This window comes from Mchenga conophoros, linkage group LG11, assembly GCF_057382185.1.
Source record: "Mchenga conophoros isolate Kocher_MC1m ecotype Shallow Benthic linkage group LG11, M_conophoros_male_GT1.1, whole genome shotgun sequence".
NCBI lineage: Eukaryota > Metazoa > Chordata > Actinopteri > Cichliformes > Cichlidae > Mchenga > Mchenga conophoros.
In genome coordinates, this window is record NC_140536.1 from 1886557 (window position 1) to 1905862 (window position 19306).

Below are 19306 nucleotides of genomic sequence, written 5' to 3' on the forward strand. Positions count from 1 at the left end.
ACAGTGGGAAGGAAAAACTCCCTTTTAACAGGAAGAAACCTCCGGCAGAACCAGGCTCAGGGAGGGGCGGGGCCATCTGCTGCGACCGGTTGGGGTGAGAGAAGCATGAAGCCTGTAGATCAGAGTTTTCCTCAGTGCTCCATCGGACGGGGAAACAGGTTCTGGCTATTAGTAGTTACACCCCAAACAGCTGTTCAGACTAACTATGCTGTTTGGAGTCGTGGGGCAGGGCGGGGAAAGTGCTACACATTGGGACTCGCTGTCTCGTTGTGCATCATCAGTAGGGACGTGGCCAGCGACAGTGAGGGGTGCAAAGGTGCTGAAGAGAAGAGTCTGTTGGGTAGGCAAACCTCGGGGTGAGGCTGGGGGGGGTTTGTCTCGTCTCTGCTTTTCCCAGATGATGCAGTTCTGTTGGTTTCATCAAGATATGACCTCCAGCTTGTACTGGGATGGCCGCTCTGGTTTGGGAGCCAGTGGCTGCCCCAAGTGGAGGTATCTTCACAAGAAGAGAGCAGGACTGGTGCACTGACACAAACGCATGACAAGTCTGAAAATGGAGCTGTTAGGGTTAGGGGCCAGTTTTCATGTCAACAGGTTTTTTGGAACCAGTGAGACCAAGAAATCGTATCAGCAGAACTACCAAAACAAACTGAAGACAGACGTTGACAGTGGAGGGAAACAAACAGGAGAAGCTCGCTTCTACTGCAAAAATGAATTCTGCCATTTTAACATGTCCCAGCTGTCGTGTGCACTTATCCACAGCTTGTCCGCCCACTTCAAAAACACCTCTGCTATCCATCTGACACAGCTTCAAGACACAGAAGCCAGTGGAGCGGTGCGGCTAAGGAGAGCTGGGAGATGTGTCCCATTTCAGAATCGAGGAAAAAACATACATTCGATGCTGCACACGCTTCTTCCACCACAGCAGACGAGCAGCAAACGAGTCTGTATGATCACACCGTTGTCCCTCACTGGTTGAATCCTCCTCAGAGGCAGGACCGGTGAAGGCTGTCAGGCTTTTAGTAACTGAGGATGAACTCCAACATACACGCTGTGCAAACCCACCGTGTGTCCATGTGATGAGGACATGGTGCTTAGTTACTAAAGAGGATTGTGAGCGCACAAGAGAGAAATCTCCATTGTTTTGAAAAAAATCAGATACATTTATGAAAGAGATGTAGCCCATCAGTGTGTTTCTCATACTGAAATGCTGAATTCAAAGAACTAATCTGGTTACAGAAGCCAAAGATTTGGTCAATCTGCTGTTGGGCAAAAAGACACTGAGCCTATGCTACTCTGATGATCCACAGTCTCAGTGTCTGGTTTATTCCCAACCAGTCCACATGTTGTTGTCTCCCGCCTGTCTTTACAATTAGGATCATTTATTTAAAATGTTTTGCTTAAGTCAAGCGCTTCCTTCAAGCATGCACTCTTTTCCATCAGTCACACAGCATCTGCCTCATGTCACTACTGCGCTACCACGTCCGACCCAGTAACAGTCACAGATCAAGTCTAATCGAATGCAGTCGGATGATCAGGCTGTGGCCACTGTGTGTCTCGTCTGTGCTGAGAAGGAGAGCAGATTTCTCCTTCATGGACTTCCTGTTAAATCCAGAACTGAATTCAAAAGCCTGCTCCTTATATACAAGTTCTTGTGTTCACAGACCTCTCTGCACTGCATCATATCTGTTATTAACCTCTGTCTCTCTTCCACAGCATGTCTTTATCCTGTCCTCCTCCTCTCACCCCAACCAATCACAGCAGATGGCCCCGCCCCTCCCTGAGCCTGGTTCTGCTGGAGGTTTCTTCCTGTTAAAAGGGAGTTTTTCCTTCCCACTGTCACCAAAGTGCTGCTCAAAGGGGCTCATATGATTGTTGGGTTTTTCTCTGTATGTATTATTGTAGGGTCTACTGTACAGTATAAAGCACCTTGAGGTGACTGTTGTTGTGATTTGGCGCTGTGTAAATAAAATTGAATTGAGTTAATGATCTATCTTACTCACTCACCTCCTGCAGTAAAATTAAAGTTTATGCCTAAAATACATTTTTATTGCTCCAGAGGAGAGATTAGTGTGAGAGACAGAGAGAGAAATGTTTAAAAGTTTGCTTGGACTGTACCAGCCAAAGCTAACAATCTCTGCTGTAACAAAAGCAACACTTCCTTTGCACATGTCGAACATTTACACATACCATGGTTTGCTAAAGGGGAGTGCTTCTTAAATGCATCGGTTTAAGTGCTGAAGCAGAGACAGGTCCTGATGTTTCTAAATGAGGAAACAAAGAAACTATGATTCAACAGAAGGTAGCAGCAGGGAGAGCTTCATGGCCTGATCCAGGAGTGAAAGCTGTGCAGGATGGTAAAGGGACTCGTTTTATACCTCGTGCTCCAGCACGTTTTTTATGCTTATGTGCTTTTTATTTAATGTTCACATGCCAATGGATGCACTGGAGAGCAATTTGGGGTTAGTATCTTGCCCAATGAAGATTACAGCAGGCAGGGAGCAAACGGTGAACCTCGTGATTAGTAGAGGACCTGCTCTACCTCCTGAGCTACAGCCACCCAGGAAGTTAATGGGCCAGTTTGAGCTCTTGCTGTCAAATCTAAGGATGCAGAGAAATCACGTCAGTAGTATTAGCTGTGTGTCTGAGGTAACACTGTAATACTTTACTATCTGTATATTCAGTACCTGGATTCATTTTAAGCTACAAGTGCATTTGTCATCAAACGGAGTGGTTTATAAAACAAATCTGCACAGATTTGACCCGTGTGGTGTGTTACTGGGTGTTTCATTACACTAAAGTCTCCTTTTGGTAAATGTTTCTGTGCCTATGGTTTCAGGAAGGGTGACACGAGGACAAAAAGAAAAAAACTTCCAAATGATGAATAATTTGTTCTGCAGTATCCGTCCAAAGCAAGAGTTCTGTTTAACCTGTTTAACCCAATATTATGAATTTCCATGTAACTCCTTATTTAAGAAGTAAGAACTTCAAACCTTGACAGCATCATCGATCAGTCCCCTCAGTGTCACAGTCAAAGAATCAGGTTTCCCTTTAATCTCCTATCTGTTTGGTGCCCTCAGCTTCTAATCTTCTCAATTTATTCGAACATCTTGATTTAAATATATACTGCTAAACTGAAATCATCTTCAAAATCAAATACAGACTCTTCTGGCATCTGTACATCTTTCTGTACAGACAGAGAATACACCAGTTCATGTTTATGAAGTTTGTAAATGAATTAGGCTTCGGTTCAGTTATAGTTTCAGGTTTCCCAGGACTTTAAATCAATTCACTTCTTTCCCCTGCACGACTCTTCACACAGCCTATGACCGATGAGTGCATGAGTGTGTGACAGACAGATAAGTCCTCAACTATCCACCACCTGATGTGGCAGAGTGACAGAGGAGCCGTTGATAAATGAGCCTTGTTTGTCTCTTCCCTTCAGAAAATAAGTGAGCAGCTCTCCTTTCCCCTTCACAAAGATGGGCCCTCTCCTCACGAAGCGGAAGCCATACTCCTTCAGGATGTTGTAGCAGTCCTCCACTACCTGAGGGAAACACACAGAGTACAAAAGTATGTCTCATTGCTTTGTACAGTTGGGGACACAATTCAAAGCTGCACATTCAAAAGCTCCACTGGTTATGTTTGGTCACAGATATGGATGCATCGGCATCTGTCGCCAGAGTTGCGTCACCACATCCGGACTATCTTCTTACACCTGCATCCAGACCTGCTCCAGCTCTTGTACCCAGAGTTATTGCAGCCAGCACAGGTATGTGGGCTACCTGGAACACTTCAACCAGACCACCCCCCTCTTTTGCCCAGTAGACCTTATCATGATTCATTAAGCCTGTGCCACCAGTCTCAGTCACGTGTGCCACCAGCAGCTGGTCATTAGAGTTTCTAACCCAGCATGTTAGAAGTATCTTACTGGTTTCAGCTCTGGGAAGGAGAGCAGCTTAGCCCTGCTACAGGAAGGACTGAGTGATGTTCTTGGTCCTCATAAGCATTTGTCCGAGGATTACAAGATCTTATTAGCTCACCTGAAGTTATCAAGTGTGCTAAACGATACATTTGTGACCCAACTGCATATATCAGTGTGCTGAGGGCTCTCGGACAGGAGTACAAGCGAACTCAGTGCCGTCCTGTGCACACCACCCATAAAGGCAGGGGACTCTCAAGCTTTTGAAGCGGGTCTGTCCTGTGGGGATGCTAACTACTGTCAACGGAGTAGCAGAGAGGTAACTCCACTGTGGATCCCATGCAGACCGACTACTTACCAAACTTGTAAATGGTTTTTTACATAAGTGCTTTCTATCTAACATTCACACATTCAGACTCCGATGGATGCATCGTAGAGAAACTTCGGGTTACTATCTTGTCCAAGGGTATATGGAATGCAGACTGGAGCAGCCAGGGATTGAACTACCAACCTTCCGATTAGTAGATGACCCGCTCTACCTCCTGAGCAACAGCCACCCCATAACTTTGGGAATACTGCCCCAACCAAGGCTATTTGCACTTACATCACTGGAGAGGAAAGTCAGTAGGCACTGTCAAACCAAGAACACAGGTACCGTAATTGTCGGGCTATAAGCCGCTACTTTTTGCACAAGCTTTGAACCCTGCGGCTTTTAGTCAGGTGCTTCTTTTCTATGGATTGTCCATGATTTTTGTCATATGGTAAGAGGATTTGTTTTGTTTGTTCCTCTGTTGTACGGCACTACGTTGCCTGGCGGAAGGGCATGTGATCAGACACACAGTATCGGGGTTCAAGAGTGGTATGTTGGTCACATGTCCGTCCGCCAGGCAACGTAGTGCCGTACAAGTAGCACGAAATACAAACTTCAAAGTAGCGCTACTCGTTCAGCGGGAGGCGTGGATGACGAAGCCATCCTGAGCCTGTTTGTCTCCAACACTGGAGGAGAGGACTTTGGTGGTTTTAGTGGCAGGAAGAAGAGAAAGATGGTGAATGACTGACTTTTCTTCTTGTTAAAGCCGTGTCACTGCACCTGAGCCTGAAAGGTAGGCCGGATCTATTTTTCTGGTGTGCTGTAGGTTATTGTTATGTACTACATTTGTTACTCATTTATGAAGCACAGTACATGTTTCATACCTGTAATTACCGCTACTTGTACATATACCTAAAAAGTTATGCAAATATGTACCCATAACTTGTTTTTCAAAATATTAATAAAAGGGGTGTGTCTCCAAACAGCCGTCTCTTTCCTGACAATTCCCTTTGTGCATATTCTCTTACATATGATGAGTCAACATTGAAACACCTGCGGCTTTTAGTCAGGTGCGGCTAATGTATGTACAAAACAGGATTTTCCCCTGATTTTAGCTTGTGCGGCTAATATTCAGGTGCGCTCTGTAGTCCGGGAAATACGGTAGTTTATTAGCCACTACCACAAGACCACTTGCTGTGGCCCATCCATCTTCTAAGGCTCGTGTCACAGAAGAAGAGAGAGTGTTTCGATCCCTATTGTGAGGAGCATTACTTGAGAGGATCCAAGGATTTCTCCAGGCTAGACGTGGCCACTGTGGTGGACTGGAGATGTTGGAGATGTGACGTAAACATGTTGCTGCATGCTCAAGAAACCCAGCAGCACCTGTGGTGAGCAACGCCTCCTTGCACTACCTGCCTTGCCAAGGCTAAAGAACAAAACCCTAATATTCTTACCATGAATGCTGGATCCAGTGTCATCTATGCTGACCATCACGCTCATCATAGATGCAGACCTCTGCAATGCTGGACGACAGGTTGGAGAGAAAATTGTCTGCTCCCATGAAGTTCCTTGCCCTGCCCAGACAGACAAGGCTGTGGCCCAATAAACCATCGCGACAGTAAGTCCTACAGCTGAATGGAGGATATCACTGGATATGTTCACCAAAGCAAAGCCAAAGGTGAGGCATTAAATATCGAAGTCATTCACAGCACAACAACTAGCCCTAGCTAAACAATCCTGCCCAGTGGAAACAACTGAGAAGAACCACCTACGACTTCCCCTTAAAGGTCTCAGCTGGGTGAGACCTATGATCGGATCAGATCACCCTCACCTTATCGTTCGTGTTTGACCAGTGATCTGTGGCCTGGAGGGCCAGAAGCAGTCTGCACCAAGCTGGGTTTGGCACTGCAGCAACCCACAGTAGTCTACGACAGTAAGCTGATAGATGGTTACACTCAGCCTTACTCACACAGACAACATAGCTTTACAAAAACGTGGAAAGGCTGTGGCAGCTTGACATCCTCCCTTTCAGAAATATGCCACCTCAGCTGAAAGCACCTCAAGAAGCTGTCGTGGATCAATAGCCAGTGAGCTGTGATTATGGAAGGACTCCAGAAGGTCACAGACGTACAACCAGGAGCTCCACAAACTGGAGAAATCTGTGGTGAAGTTGACTCCAGAGGAGGGGGAATGGTTCGACTGGATTCGGTACATTCCACACCATCATGTGCACCACAGCAGCTGTGGCTGTAGCTTACACAAGGACACGGATTGCCACAACTGGCACTTTCCTGACGGCCAGATCCCAGGTAGCTCCTCAGAAGAAATGGTTCATGCTTCGTTTGGAGCTCAGAGCTGTTCAGACTACTCTGCAAACTCAGCTTGGTCTACCGCTGCAAAGCACCATGGACTGAATCCACTACTGCGCTGGGTTAGTTGTGGTCTGAGTCCTGTTAAAAGGTCTTCCATTTGTGCTGAAATCCAGGAGCTCACCAGTTCTCCCCCGTGGAAATATATCATACCAGTGGAAAACCTGGATAACAGCATCACAAGGGGGAAGCAGCTTCATGATCTTTCACCAGCCTGCTGCTGGGCCCCCATGTTATAGCAACAAACCTCAGAGCACTGGCCCTCCCAACCAACACACCTGTCCTCGCTGCAATGGCTGATCTGCTCACAGAGAGACTCCACGTCCACAAACCTGTATTCTGTCCAACTGGAGCTGACTGCTTGACATGAGCGCCTCAGAGGGATAATCTTTAAGTGCCTAATCATCAGATCTGCACACCTTGATTTGCTGTTGACTCTGTGCTCAGACGCTTTCCTCCTGGCCTTGTGTCTCCTGTCGAGAACACCATTCAATGTATATTCAAATCATAGATCCAATTTCTGAGGCAGGTCTCGAGAGCTGCAGGAGGCTTTCTCCACCATATAGCCCATTCTTCAGGTGCATCTTGTAAATCAGAAGATTACCTTCCATACTAATCCACCACACACATTTCTGATGAACCTGTGAGAGGGAAATAAGGTAAGTCTGCGCTCCAATCATCCTGAGGATCACATTGTTCCTAAGTCACCGCATGGCGGTAGAAGGGATCCTTAATGTGAAACCTCTTGGCTGCGCATCATTGGATACTGCTGATCCATTACATCAACTCTGCTGCTCGTGGGGCAGCAGGACGCCTCACTGCTGCAGGTGGTTTCTGGACAAGGTAACATCATCACCAGTGGAAGATTAAAGCATCCAGGCCAAACAGAAGTCTCAACACACGACCGTGCCATAGGCCAAGCTGTCATAATCGTGCCCCCTCAGTTGCCCAGGGTCATGTCGCTGGTGGAGGAATCAGAAAGATGTTTCCTGGGAAGAACGGTATAGTGCTAGATCACATCTGTATACAACCAGCGGCTGAGCTGGTTACTCTGCCTCAGAAGCCAGATGGGAAGTCTTCCTCATAGCACAACAGATACTTTTTGCTGTGATCTTAAAACTGCTTAAAAGAAACTTTACACTATTTATCTGACCTCCTCTCTACAATAATCTCTTTGGAGGTTATTTGAATAAGATAAAGCAGAAGTCTGAAGTGAAGCAGTACCTGGATGTTGCCCATCACACCTGTGGACTCCATGCGGCTTGCCACGTTGACAGTGTTGCCCCAGATGTCAAAGTGGGGTTTGCGAGCACCAATCACTCCAGCTAGCACCCCTCCCTTATTTAGACCTAAAAGAGAGTGTTGAAATATGCAACGTGTTGACTTTCATTTTAATTCACTTCAGTCTGTTTATTTAGCGGCAAATCACAAGAAAAGTTGCCTCAAAGCACTTTTATGTACGGTAAACACTCGGCAATAATAACAAGAAAACCCCAATCAGACACCCTCATATGACCAAACATGTGGTGACAACTGGAAGAAGAAACCCTCTTTTAAAACCCTCCAGTAGACCGTGGCTCAGGGATGAAGGCAGCAGGACAGGACAAAGACACACAGAGTGTATTATGCCCCCAGCAGCCACGGGCAGCATAACTAAGGGAGGGCCAAGAATAAGCTTCATCAAAAAAGAAAGTTTTGAGCTTACATTTTAAAGTATAGAGGCGATATGTCTCCCATATCCAAACTGGAAGCTGGTTCCCCAGAAGAGTGACATGTACAGCGAGGATGTAACACTATTAACAAGAAAATGGGACTCTGTGGAAGTAGAGGTTAGGTCCTGTAGCTGCTCTGCACTGTGTGGACACATGGCATTGAATAAGATAACAGTGGAGGAATTATAACCTTAAACTTAGTTACAGCAATTTTAGAAAAACATCTTCGTTGTAATTCATTATTATCAGGAAGTCCTAAAAACTCCCTGAAAAGCCTTCAGCTGATCCAAAATGCTGCAGCAAGAGTCCTGACAGGGACTAGAAAGAGAGAGCAGATTTCTCCTGTTTTGGCTTCCTGTTAAATCCAGAATTCAAAATCCTGCTCCTCACATACAAGGTCTTAAATAATCAGGCCCCATCTTATCTTAATGACCTTGTAGTACCATATCACCCTGTTAGAGCACTTCGCTCTCGCTCTGCAGGCCTACTTGTTGTTCCTAGAGTATTTAAAAGTAGAATGGGAGGCAGAGCCTTCAGTTTTCAGGCCCCTCTTCTGTGGAACCAGCTTCCAGTTTGGATTCAGGAGACAGACACTATCTCTACTTTCAAGATTAGGCTTCAAACTTTCCTTTTTGCTAAAGCATATAGTTAGGGCTGGACCAGGTGACCCTGAATCCTCCCTTAGTTATGCTGCATTTTGTTACAATTTTACAACATGATATAAATGTAGTTTTCCATCTAATGTTTTCGAGGCTGCTTATTGAATCTTTCATGTTCCATGACACTTGAGACTCTATAAGACGAGTCAAAACGTCCTCTCCACCACAACCTCAGCCTCCCTGACATGCTGCTCACTGTCTGTCTTATTTACAATCAGAAGTAAACGTTTTCTAACAGACCAGGTCTCTCCCCGGTCAGGGCATAGTGTATGAAAGTTATACTCAAAGTTATATTTTAAAGTTGATTCAAGTGTCACAATCAAAAGCAAAGATCTCATTTTAGTTCAGGATGATTCCAACTCAAAGATCAAACCCACGATGAAGTTTGTCTGCGACGCAGAGTAACAGAAGAATGCTCTGGTAGTCTGCATGCTCCCTGATAATTCACTGGAGAACATTTAGATAAAAATAAAAGGTCATATGTCCATGTGGGACTGGTGGCTGTGATTTCTCCTTTTTTGCCAACACTCAGTTCATGTTTTAGACATGATTCCTTCTGGGTCAAAATCCCTTTTGTAATGTTTCTAATAGTCTTCGTTTTAACAAAAAATAAATACACTGGAGATGCTAATTACTCATTTAAAACTACGGTAATGCTAAGTGAATGAATGCTATACAGCATGAACACAACATGTACAAGATGAAGTCTGCAAGTTCAGCTTTGCTCCTGACGTCAACTATTTGTTGTGTTTTGTTCCTACATGGTTTGAATCCACTGACCATAAGAGAGATAACATATCTTTGACAGACCTGCACAGCAACACACCTAACATGCAACCCTTCAACCGTCTTAAGATTAGGACGTACCGATGCGCAGCATGAAATTGTTGAATGATTGGTAGTTGATGTTCATAAGTGTAACCTTCATGGCCAGCGCAAAGTCTGCGAGGTCTGCCAGGTGCTGCCAGCGCTCGGTGTCCGACAGCTCTTCCTTCTGTCAGGCAAAAGCAAATTCAGTTTTTTACTTGGTTAAATGCTTCACTTTGTAAACAGCTCTTTACTGTATTATAAATCTGGATTATTGATTTGGGTTCTTCTGTGTAAAAACAACCAAGCAGATAACTGGGAGTGAGCGTCTTTTTTCCTGGTGACGAACTTTGAACCACCAAGCAGTTCAGTCACGTGAGTCCATTTTCTTAGGCTATTAAATTCAGCCTTTAATTTTTCATCATTCTCTGTTGTGCTTGTATTCATAATGATATTAACATTAATGCTTGTATAAGCCTCTCACCTCAGCATTAAACTATCACTAACTCGTTCTGTCAGCGCCTCACTCTCACCCAAAACTCGGAAATAAAACCGTCGAACCTTAAAACGAGGCTTTCAACAGGAAAATAAAAGGTCACATCTCTGTGTGGGACTGGTCAAATCACATTGTAATGTGACCGGATTTGACCAGCCAAATGGCCTAAACGTGAGCATTGAATCCTAAAACAAGGATTTCAACGGGTGCAAATAAAATGGTGTTCTTATGTTTAATGTGTCCAATCCAGGCCTCGCGGGCCGGTGTCCTGCAGGGTTTAGACGTGTCCTTGATCCAACACAGCTGATCTAAATGGCTGAATGACCTCCTCGACATGTGCTGAAGTTCTCCAGAGGCCTGGCAATGAGCTCATCATGTGATTCAGGTGTGTTGAACCAAGGTGAGATCTAACACCTGCAGGACACCGGCCCTCGAGGCCTGGAGTTGGACACCCCTGATGTAAATACTGACTCACTACTCAAAATGCCTAAAATGAACACAAATTCTACGTATATGTAGAATGTGGCCCACAAAAAAACCCAAAGCCTTAGCTCATTTAAACTTTGTAGCTCAGGTGGTGGAGCAGGTCACCTGCTTATCAGAAGGATGATGGTTTGATGCCCATCTGCTCCAGTCTGCATGACTAATATCCTTGGAAAAGCTACTGACCCCAGTTTGGAGTGTGAATGGGTGAATGAGGCGTGTAAAGTGCTGTGTGTCATCAGTTACAGTAGATAAGCAGTAGATTACATGCATCCCTGGACGTCTCCACTGCAAACACCAACCTCTGGTGAAGCTGACGTCGATTTTTCTTTCAAGATGACCAAACTGTTGATCTGATAAATCATTGCCAAAAGTCAGAATGTCGACACTGACTGTGGCTCTAGCTCAGGAGGTACAGCAGGTCGCCTTGGAAGGTTGGTGGTTCAATCCCTGGCTCCTCCAGTCTGCATGTCAAGTATCCTTAGGCAAGATAGTAACCCAGAGCTGCTCTCCGATACATCCATCGGAGCATGACTGTGTGTGAATGTAGTTAGATAAGCATAAAGAAAGTGCTTGTGTGAATGGGTGAATGTGGCAAGTTGTGTAGAGCGCTTTGAGTACTCGGGAGAGTAGAAGAACCCGTCCTTTTACCATTACTAAGCTCCACTAGTTTGTGCGTCGGGACAACCATGTGGTCTGTGGTGTGCGACAGCATGCGACTTTGTTCTGGAAAGATTAGACTGGAAAACACAGCAGCACACAAACGCAGCCTGTGCTCTAACACGACTGTGTCGACCAAAGCTCGTTTATCCAAAGTGAAAATGCAATAAAGCATCGAAAGCCTCAACATCAAACCTGAGGGACACATTTTAGACTTAAGGATGTCGTCACCACAATAAGGACATCAAACCTATTATCTATTAGCACTCAACACGTAATTTAACTCTCCATTATGCTCAGTGCACGGTTAGTAATCTTCCATTATTATAGCCTTAATTAGAACATAGGTTACATTTGTCTTATATCCTTGTCGAGTGAGGTGGTTTTTTCCTTAACTGTCCAATTTAAATATTTCTTTATATTCATAGTAAATCAGATAGATTATCATTACATTTGTTGTCAAACTAACTGAACTAACTAAAGAATCTGCAACATTTCACTGATTGTTTATTAAGACTTCAGCCTATAAATTCCTATAAATTATGAAAAATCTACGTTACCATGGAAATAACTGAGTTACAGGCTGTCTCAGCTGTGCCCTCTGCACTACAGTAAACTGTACCTGCATCCTAATCAGATCATCTTAATCAAATTAATATTTCCACAAAGAGAGTTGCACCAAACCTGCAGCAGATCTAGATCTATTCACACTAAGATGCAATTATGTTGGCTCTGTCAGCATGACACACACTGAAGCTGAAGAAGTCATGTGACCACACTGACCTTGATGGAGTTGTAACCGTTGCTGACGTCCGGGGTGACACCTGACGCTGCCATGTATGTGCTGCCAATAGTCTTGATTTTTGTAATGCAGCGAAACTGAGGCTCATCCAGCAGCTGACATGGAGACAAGTGGGAGGTTGTGTTACTGACAATGAAAGCACAGACAAACATGCTGCAACCATTTTTAAAAAGCACTGCACCCTGGCCATCTGAGCAACTTACATTTCAACTTCATCTCACCACAAAACGGACATATCGAGGCGTTTGTAACCGTTTTCAATATTACTGTACCGTCAGGGGTCTGCTATCACACAGCTGAAAGAAAACATGAACGTTTGGGAATTAAAAGATTTCTGCAATGACAACATGTAGATGTGGTCTGATCACCATCCAAGTCATAATTAGAGACTTCAAGTAAAATCAGATTTAAACTAATGTACAGAAACTTTTATGGTTCTTGTGTCTTTTTCATCCACGACTCTTTCTAGTGCACGAATCACAGCTGGAATCACTGCAGAACGTCAGCGAGCTCACAGATATTTGAGATATATTCCTGATTTCAATGTCTGCTTTCTCTGCTCATTTATACACATTGATTTGTTTAAGGTCACATTATGTAAACCAATTTGGCTTGGTTAAAGTTGGCGGTCATCTCCAAGCCACTTTCTAACCCACCTCCACCACAACCCCACCTGTATTAGTTATGCTGCAATATGTGTAGGCTGCCGGGGGATTCCCATGATGCACTGGGTGTTAACAGCCCTCTCTGCACTGAATCATATCTGTTATTAATCTCTGTCTCTCTTCCACAGCATGTCTTTATCCTGTCTTCCTTCTCTCACCCCAACCAATCGCAGCAGATGGCCCCGCCCCTCCCTGAGCCTGGTTCTGCCGGAGGTTTCTTCCTGTTAAAAGGGAGTTTTTCCTTCCCACTGTCGCCAAAGTGCTGCTCATAGGGGCTCATATGATTGTTGGGTTTCTGTCTGTATGTATTATTGTAGGGTCTACTTTACAATATAAAGCACCTTGAGGCGACTGTTGCTGTGATTTGGTGCTGTATAAATGACACTGAATTAAAATAAAATGGAATTATTGCTGTATCTGACTTAATCTTTGCTCTATATGAGCTCTAGAGACCGGCCCACCAGGTATTATAGGAAAAGCCATAAAGAATGAAAACAAACGCTGTGGTGACAGTGATGCACAGTCTTGTTGGTATATGTGTGATTTCTATACATTTTACATCAGATAAAAACTTTGGTTGTAAGATTCAGATAATTATTTAATAAAAGCAAAACATTTTAAATGAGACGAAGAAAGAAAAGTATTTCTTTGTGCCCCCCTCTCCCTGTTAATGCCCTACCTGCCCCCCTGGCAACACTTTGCTAGACCCGCCCCTGCACAGTTACCAGCTGTCAGCTACCTAAAAAAGGATCCTGGTGTTATTAGTCTCTCAGAAACAGTTCATAACTTCCCTTCAACTCATCCATGTCACCTAAAAGGTAAACCTGTTTCTCCATCACCTGTTCAGCTCTGATGATCCAGTAAGGACATCTCCTGGTTTCATCTTCATGTTTCCCTCTCACCACATATCCAAACCGACATCATGACCAGCAGCTTTACAGCTGTGGCTCCAGCAAACATCAGCTGATAGAATTTATTTAATATTAATTTCTACTAACAACAGCTGATCAAACGTGCTGCTGTTGTTTAGCGTGACGTCCGCTGGTTTCCTCTTTCTGGCGCAAAGTGGCTGATGTTTTGTCCCAGTCCAGCCCTGGGCACGACACGCAGTGAGTTAATCTGAGAGGTGCATTAAAAAATAAATGGCCGGGCCAGCGGTGCACATCGCAAATTGCAACACAACTAATGTGTCCCATAGACACATTCTTAATGACGGTATCTTAGCTAACGACCCCAACTACCAGATTCAACTTGTAATTGGCTAAAAATCACTTAGCCTAGCGGTGACAGGGACGTTGTTAGCTGGTAGTTTTTTCAAGAGATGTTGAAATTTTCACGTTCTGACACTTCAAAAGCTTCAGCAGCTGTCGGCTCAGCGCAGCATCAGCACCGCGGAGATACACGGATACATCCGTAGACTCGAGACAGAATTCACGATGTGTTTTCAGGACTTTCAGCTGTTTGGACCAATGTTTTCTTTTCTGATCAAACCAGAAGCTTTAATGAGCAGCTGGATTTGTCTCGCATTAACTGGCTCGACACATCGAAATGCAGCTGATTGAACTGAACAGCTCGACTCTGTGGGGTCAAAGTTTGCAGAACTACGAAGCAGCTGGACTCCACAGCTGTGCGTGTTCATGGAGCTGCATGTTCACCTGCTGGACGTCACTACCTGACAGGTTTAACTGTCTTCAGAACATTGCAGAGGCCTTATTGACAGTGTTTGGCTCCACATGTCTGTGTGAGCAGGTTTTCTCTCACATGAGTCCTCAGGTCTGAATGCTGGACACTGGGAGACCTGTGTCTCTGAGTGGGAGACCAGAGATCACATTAACATGTGTGTCTCTGTATTAACAAACATGCCATATTGGCCCAGTTTATTTTTCTTATCATTGTTGTGAGGAGACCATAAATAGCATTTGTATTTTCTGTTGTTCAGTTCATTTGCTGTTATGGATTAAAAGTGTTTTGTTTCTAAATAGCTGATAACTATTCGCTGACAGCTGCAAACATCTGTGAACAAATATAATCCTATAACGTTGTTCTATATAGTGAGTAACTGTTCATATAGAGCGTTATTACATTTATTGCTAATGCAGTCATACGGCACACTGACCTCTGAGGAAATGTTAGATGCACTCATCATCAGAAAGGTTGCCGACCCTGCTCTAAAAGCATGCATTACAAATATTACAGCACATACATATCATAGTTAAAATGCTATCTGTAATATGTTTTGTGACGACCCCAATGAAAGCCAAAAGCTCCACATGTGGCTTTAACCTCTTCCATAATAAAGCGATGGGCAGGATAAGGTCAATAAGTAGTATTTTCAACTATGTGTCATGAAATAATCTGAGACTAAAGTCCCAGAGCAGTAGAGATAGAACTGACCTGATCTGATTTCTTGAAGAAATCAAACCTGTATGACACTGAGGAAAAAAGGTTCCTTACACTGTCAAAGTCTGAGATGATCTCGTTGAGAAAGCGCAAGCATTCGATGCCTCCATTATTGATGCTCTCCTCTGTGTAAAAGTCAGAGAAGTTGGGGATAGAAGCGAACATGACTCCGATCTCGTCATATGACTGGCTGTACAGCTCCTGGAACAGAACGGATCATTAGTGTGGACAGAAAAGACTTCTGACAGTCACAGTGAGTTGAGGATGTGTTATCAGCGAGCCTCTTACCTCGTCCCTTTTCTTGGATCCTAGGAAGTGTCGAGCCACATGTTCAGGCAGCATGTTGGTCACCAGCGCTTCGTTCCAGCGCCGCATCTCATACACCTTCTCCTTTTGCTCATGAACCTCAATCTTCCAGAGGAAGAGGGTACGGGCAAGCTTCTCCACCTTCAGGTGCCAACAGGTTCTCATGTTAGCAATAGCCAACTGCGAGCAATGAAATGCTAAAATGTTGCACATTAGCAAACTGCAGGGGAAAAACTGCCGTGAAGTCATAACGCTGTAATATAAAACTATTGTGCCTAAAGATATATTACTGACATGTATTCAAATAAAAGGACCAGCCAGCGCTTTGTGAGCCTGTGTCACATTTACAAGCAGACTACGAAACAGGAGAAGACACCGGCATTATGGAAAACATCCTGTCGAAATCTTGTAGCAAAGACGATGGGAGCTAACTGACTATCAACCAGTTGCCGACGCATCAACATGTGATGAAGAGACTAGCCTTGTGCCACCTAAGAGCTTAGATCTAATTCCTAGATTTTTCTAGTGCATTTAACATGATCCAGCCACTGCTTTGGTGTGAGACTCTACCAGAAGTATGAGTAAAGACATCCACCTGACAGACAGGCCACAGACTGGGTAGAGCTCTGCCTGATTTGGTAATGTGAGCGCCAAAAGGTCCTGAGTCGCCTTGGTTCCCGTTCGTCTTGTATAAGTCAGTATATCCATTCTTATTTTTGTGATTATGCTTAATTTTATTTGTATTAATACTACTACTTCATCATTTCAACTGCTGTCAAAAGTATTAACAAACAAAGTAGTTACAGTGTTCTCTCATTTGTTATCATCATGACTCCTGACGACCCACAGACCCACACGCAGCAGGTTTTTCAACTCTCATGCAAACACCAGATGAGCTACGTCAGACCTGAACTTCCCTCTGGGATCAACAAAGTTCTTCTTACTCTTAGACACTGCTGGTTTTAGGGATAAAGAATCATTTAAAAAAGTATCAGCTGTGCATTATGTCCAATTACCATAAAATGATCTTCAATAATATTTATGGGCTTGGAGCTGAAGTATTTACCAGTAAACATGACAAAGAACTACAGATACTACAGCGCAGTACTACACAATACAACACTACATAAAGCATTTCCTTTACTTTAGTGAAGACAATAGACAAGCTTAACTTACATGTCTGGAGAAGTAATAGAAGCTAACCATCATAATGAAGATCATAACTGTCATCGCGAATTTAGATGGGACCAGGTACGACCTGCCAAAAACACAACAGGGAAACAACAACAGTCTGAACATTTCTTCTGTGTATTTTCCACAAGAAAATGTTGTTCCAAGACCTGTAGACACACTGGAGCTCTAGACAAACGCTCCTATGTTACCCTAGCACGAGTACAAGGAAGGTAACATCCATGCCCCACTGCTGGGGCCGTGCCTGCTGTCACAGGGACAGGGTAACATAACAGGCACATATCAGAATAAGAGCCTGAACCCACCAATGGCAGAGCAAGCTGTTTTATACTGGAACAGCTGACTGCGTTATTTATATACATATTGCAAATTTCTCAAACACCAGTTGGAGTCTAGAAAGTGGATTATGTTCTGCACAAAACACACTGACATGAAACTGAGACTTGAATACACACACACACTCACTCACACACACACACACACACACACACACTCACTCACACACACACTCACTCACACGCACACACACACACACACACTCACACACACGCACACACACACACACTCACTCACACACACACACACACACACACACACTCACTCACACACACACTCACTCACACGCACACACACACACACACACTCACACACACGCACACACACACACACTCACTCACACACACACACACACACACACACACACACACACACGCTTGCTTCATGCAGATCATACTGGGTGTTTTCTGGTTCACCTGTAGTCGTGGAAGCGGGCCATGTCATAGCGGTCAAAGATGTCCTTCCAGCTGTAGATGTTAACGACGCCCGTGGCCACTGTGATGAGCAGCATCAGGGTAAGCTTAACCATGTGACTGACCTGAACCAGCATTGTGGTGGCCATCAGTGCCAGCACAGCAACGTAGCTGTAATATTTGGGATTGTTCAGGCAACCTTCAAGGCTGGACACGGTGGACAACGAGGAGGAGGGGGCCACTGTGGTGGTGTCTGAGTCTGGGACCTGAGGCAGACAACTAAGCTACACAGCAGACAGGCACGAAGCCATCAGCTTTACCATTATTCAAATTTGCAATATCTGTCCCCCCACAATAAGCTCCAGAGTTTTTATGTTGTATTGGCCTAGTTTTAACATAATTCACCTGCTTACTCGCAAAAAGGTGCATTTAGTCTAGATGTTAAAAACAAATGAGGAGCTCACCATGTCCATTATGTCAGCCATGGTTAGGATGAAAATGGCGGTCATGGCCCAAGTGTTGCGAGCCCAACGTGTGTGGTCAATCCAGGTGGAGAAAGCCACCAGCTTTTTGGCAAAGACCTGACATGAAATCCATCCATTTAGTAATGAAAGCTTTTATTTATGAACAGTCATACTGTCACTGTGGCTGAGACAAACAACATAATGTGTGATTATTGTTTCTTTTGGTCACAGATGTGTGAAAGGTTAACAGAAAAACTTCTCATGTGTCAAACATTTAGGCTTTGCTTTGGGTAATAATTCATGGTTGAGGTACACAGACCTGCAGCACAACTCTGATCTGAGATAGCGCTACAGTGTTAAAATTCACATTACTACACAGTAACAGCATAGTGTACATTGTATACTACATGAAAGTGTACTCGGGGAAGTCGCTGAATTGACACACACTATCTGACAAAAGCAGCTGTACACAGCTGCATGGATGGGTTTTAACATGACAGACGCTTTTAGGTGTCTCGAAGCCTTTCACAACACCAGAACTGTGAGCCCGGGCATCATTAATCCTCTCACCTATGTTTATCTTTCTGGAGTAAAGATGACCACATATTTAGCCTCTTTAAACGGACACTGCAGGCCTAGGACGTTGTTATATTGGATGTAGCACTGATAAGTCCTGCAGAGCTACATGCAGTGTTTACAGTGACCTTGCAGTTCTCGGTCCGTGTAATCAGTGTGTGCTGCAGCCCTGAGCTGAGCGGAGGCCGTGACATCAGCTGTCAATATTCACCCGACTGCAAAATATCAATACATCTAAATTTCCATGAAGAGGGAGGATCAAAAGTACTGCCTGAAAAAGTACTCTATGATAAACACACGGCTTTTTTCCATGACTTCAGAAGATCACATATTTATCCAGTACATGGCAGGCACATGTGGCTCAGACTTAAACTTTAACCCTGGTCTTAAGTATTAAACTTACTTACCTGAATTACATGTCAAAATTGAATTAAGACAGTTTTGTAAACATTTTTCCTTTTTCTGTTGTTAGCTGCATATTAACTGGTTGTTAATTAGCTTTTTGATATCAATAAACAAACATAATCTTTGTATATAACGTAACATCACTGCACCCACTATCATCTAAATTTAAAAAGCAAAAAAAAGGAATAATTTTCAAGGTTGGTCCTTATTTTAGTCATTTCATATCTATTGTTTCAGCTCCTCTGAACTCTCAGTATAATCTCTCTCTACCCATTTCTCTATTTGTGACTCTACAGGAGACGCATGTAAGTGATACAATCATAGAGGTGT

General features: G+C 44.0%; 1 protein-coding gene across 5 annotated transcripts in view; it reads right to left on the bottom strand.

The window, feature by feature from the left end:
* Positions 1-1833: 1833 nt before the first annotated feature.
* adcy3a (adenylate cyclase 3a) overlaps positions 1834-19306 on the bottom strand; it is a 62224-nt gene continuing 44751 nt past the window's right edge. For all 5 annotated transcript variants that reach the window (XM_085290495.1, XM_085290492.1, XM_085290491.1 and 2 more), the window contains exons 13-21: positions 17996-18112; positions 17535-17815; positions 16768-16849; positions 15574-15732; positions 15340-15486; positions 12202-12315; positions 9840-9966; positions 7826-7950; positions 1834-3547 (exon numbers count right to left, since the gene is read on the bottom strand). In XM_085290495.1, coding sequence (XP_085146621.1) covers positions 3368-3547; positions 7826-7950; positions 9840-9966; positions 12202-12315; positions 15340-15486; positions 15574-15732; positions 16768-16849; positions 17535-17815; positions 17996-18112 — 1332 coding nt within the window. In that variant the 3' untranslated portion in view covers positions 1834-3367. The remainder of the gene's footprint in view (positions 3548-7825; positions 7951-9839; positions 9967-12201; positions 12316-15339; positions 15487-15573; positions 15733-16767; positions 16850-17534; positions 17816-17995; positions 18113-19306) is intronic.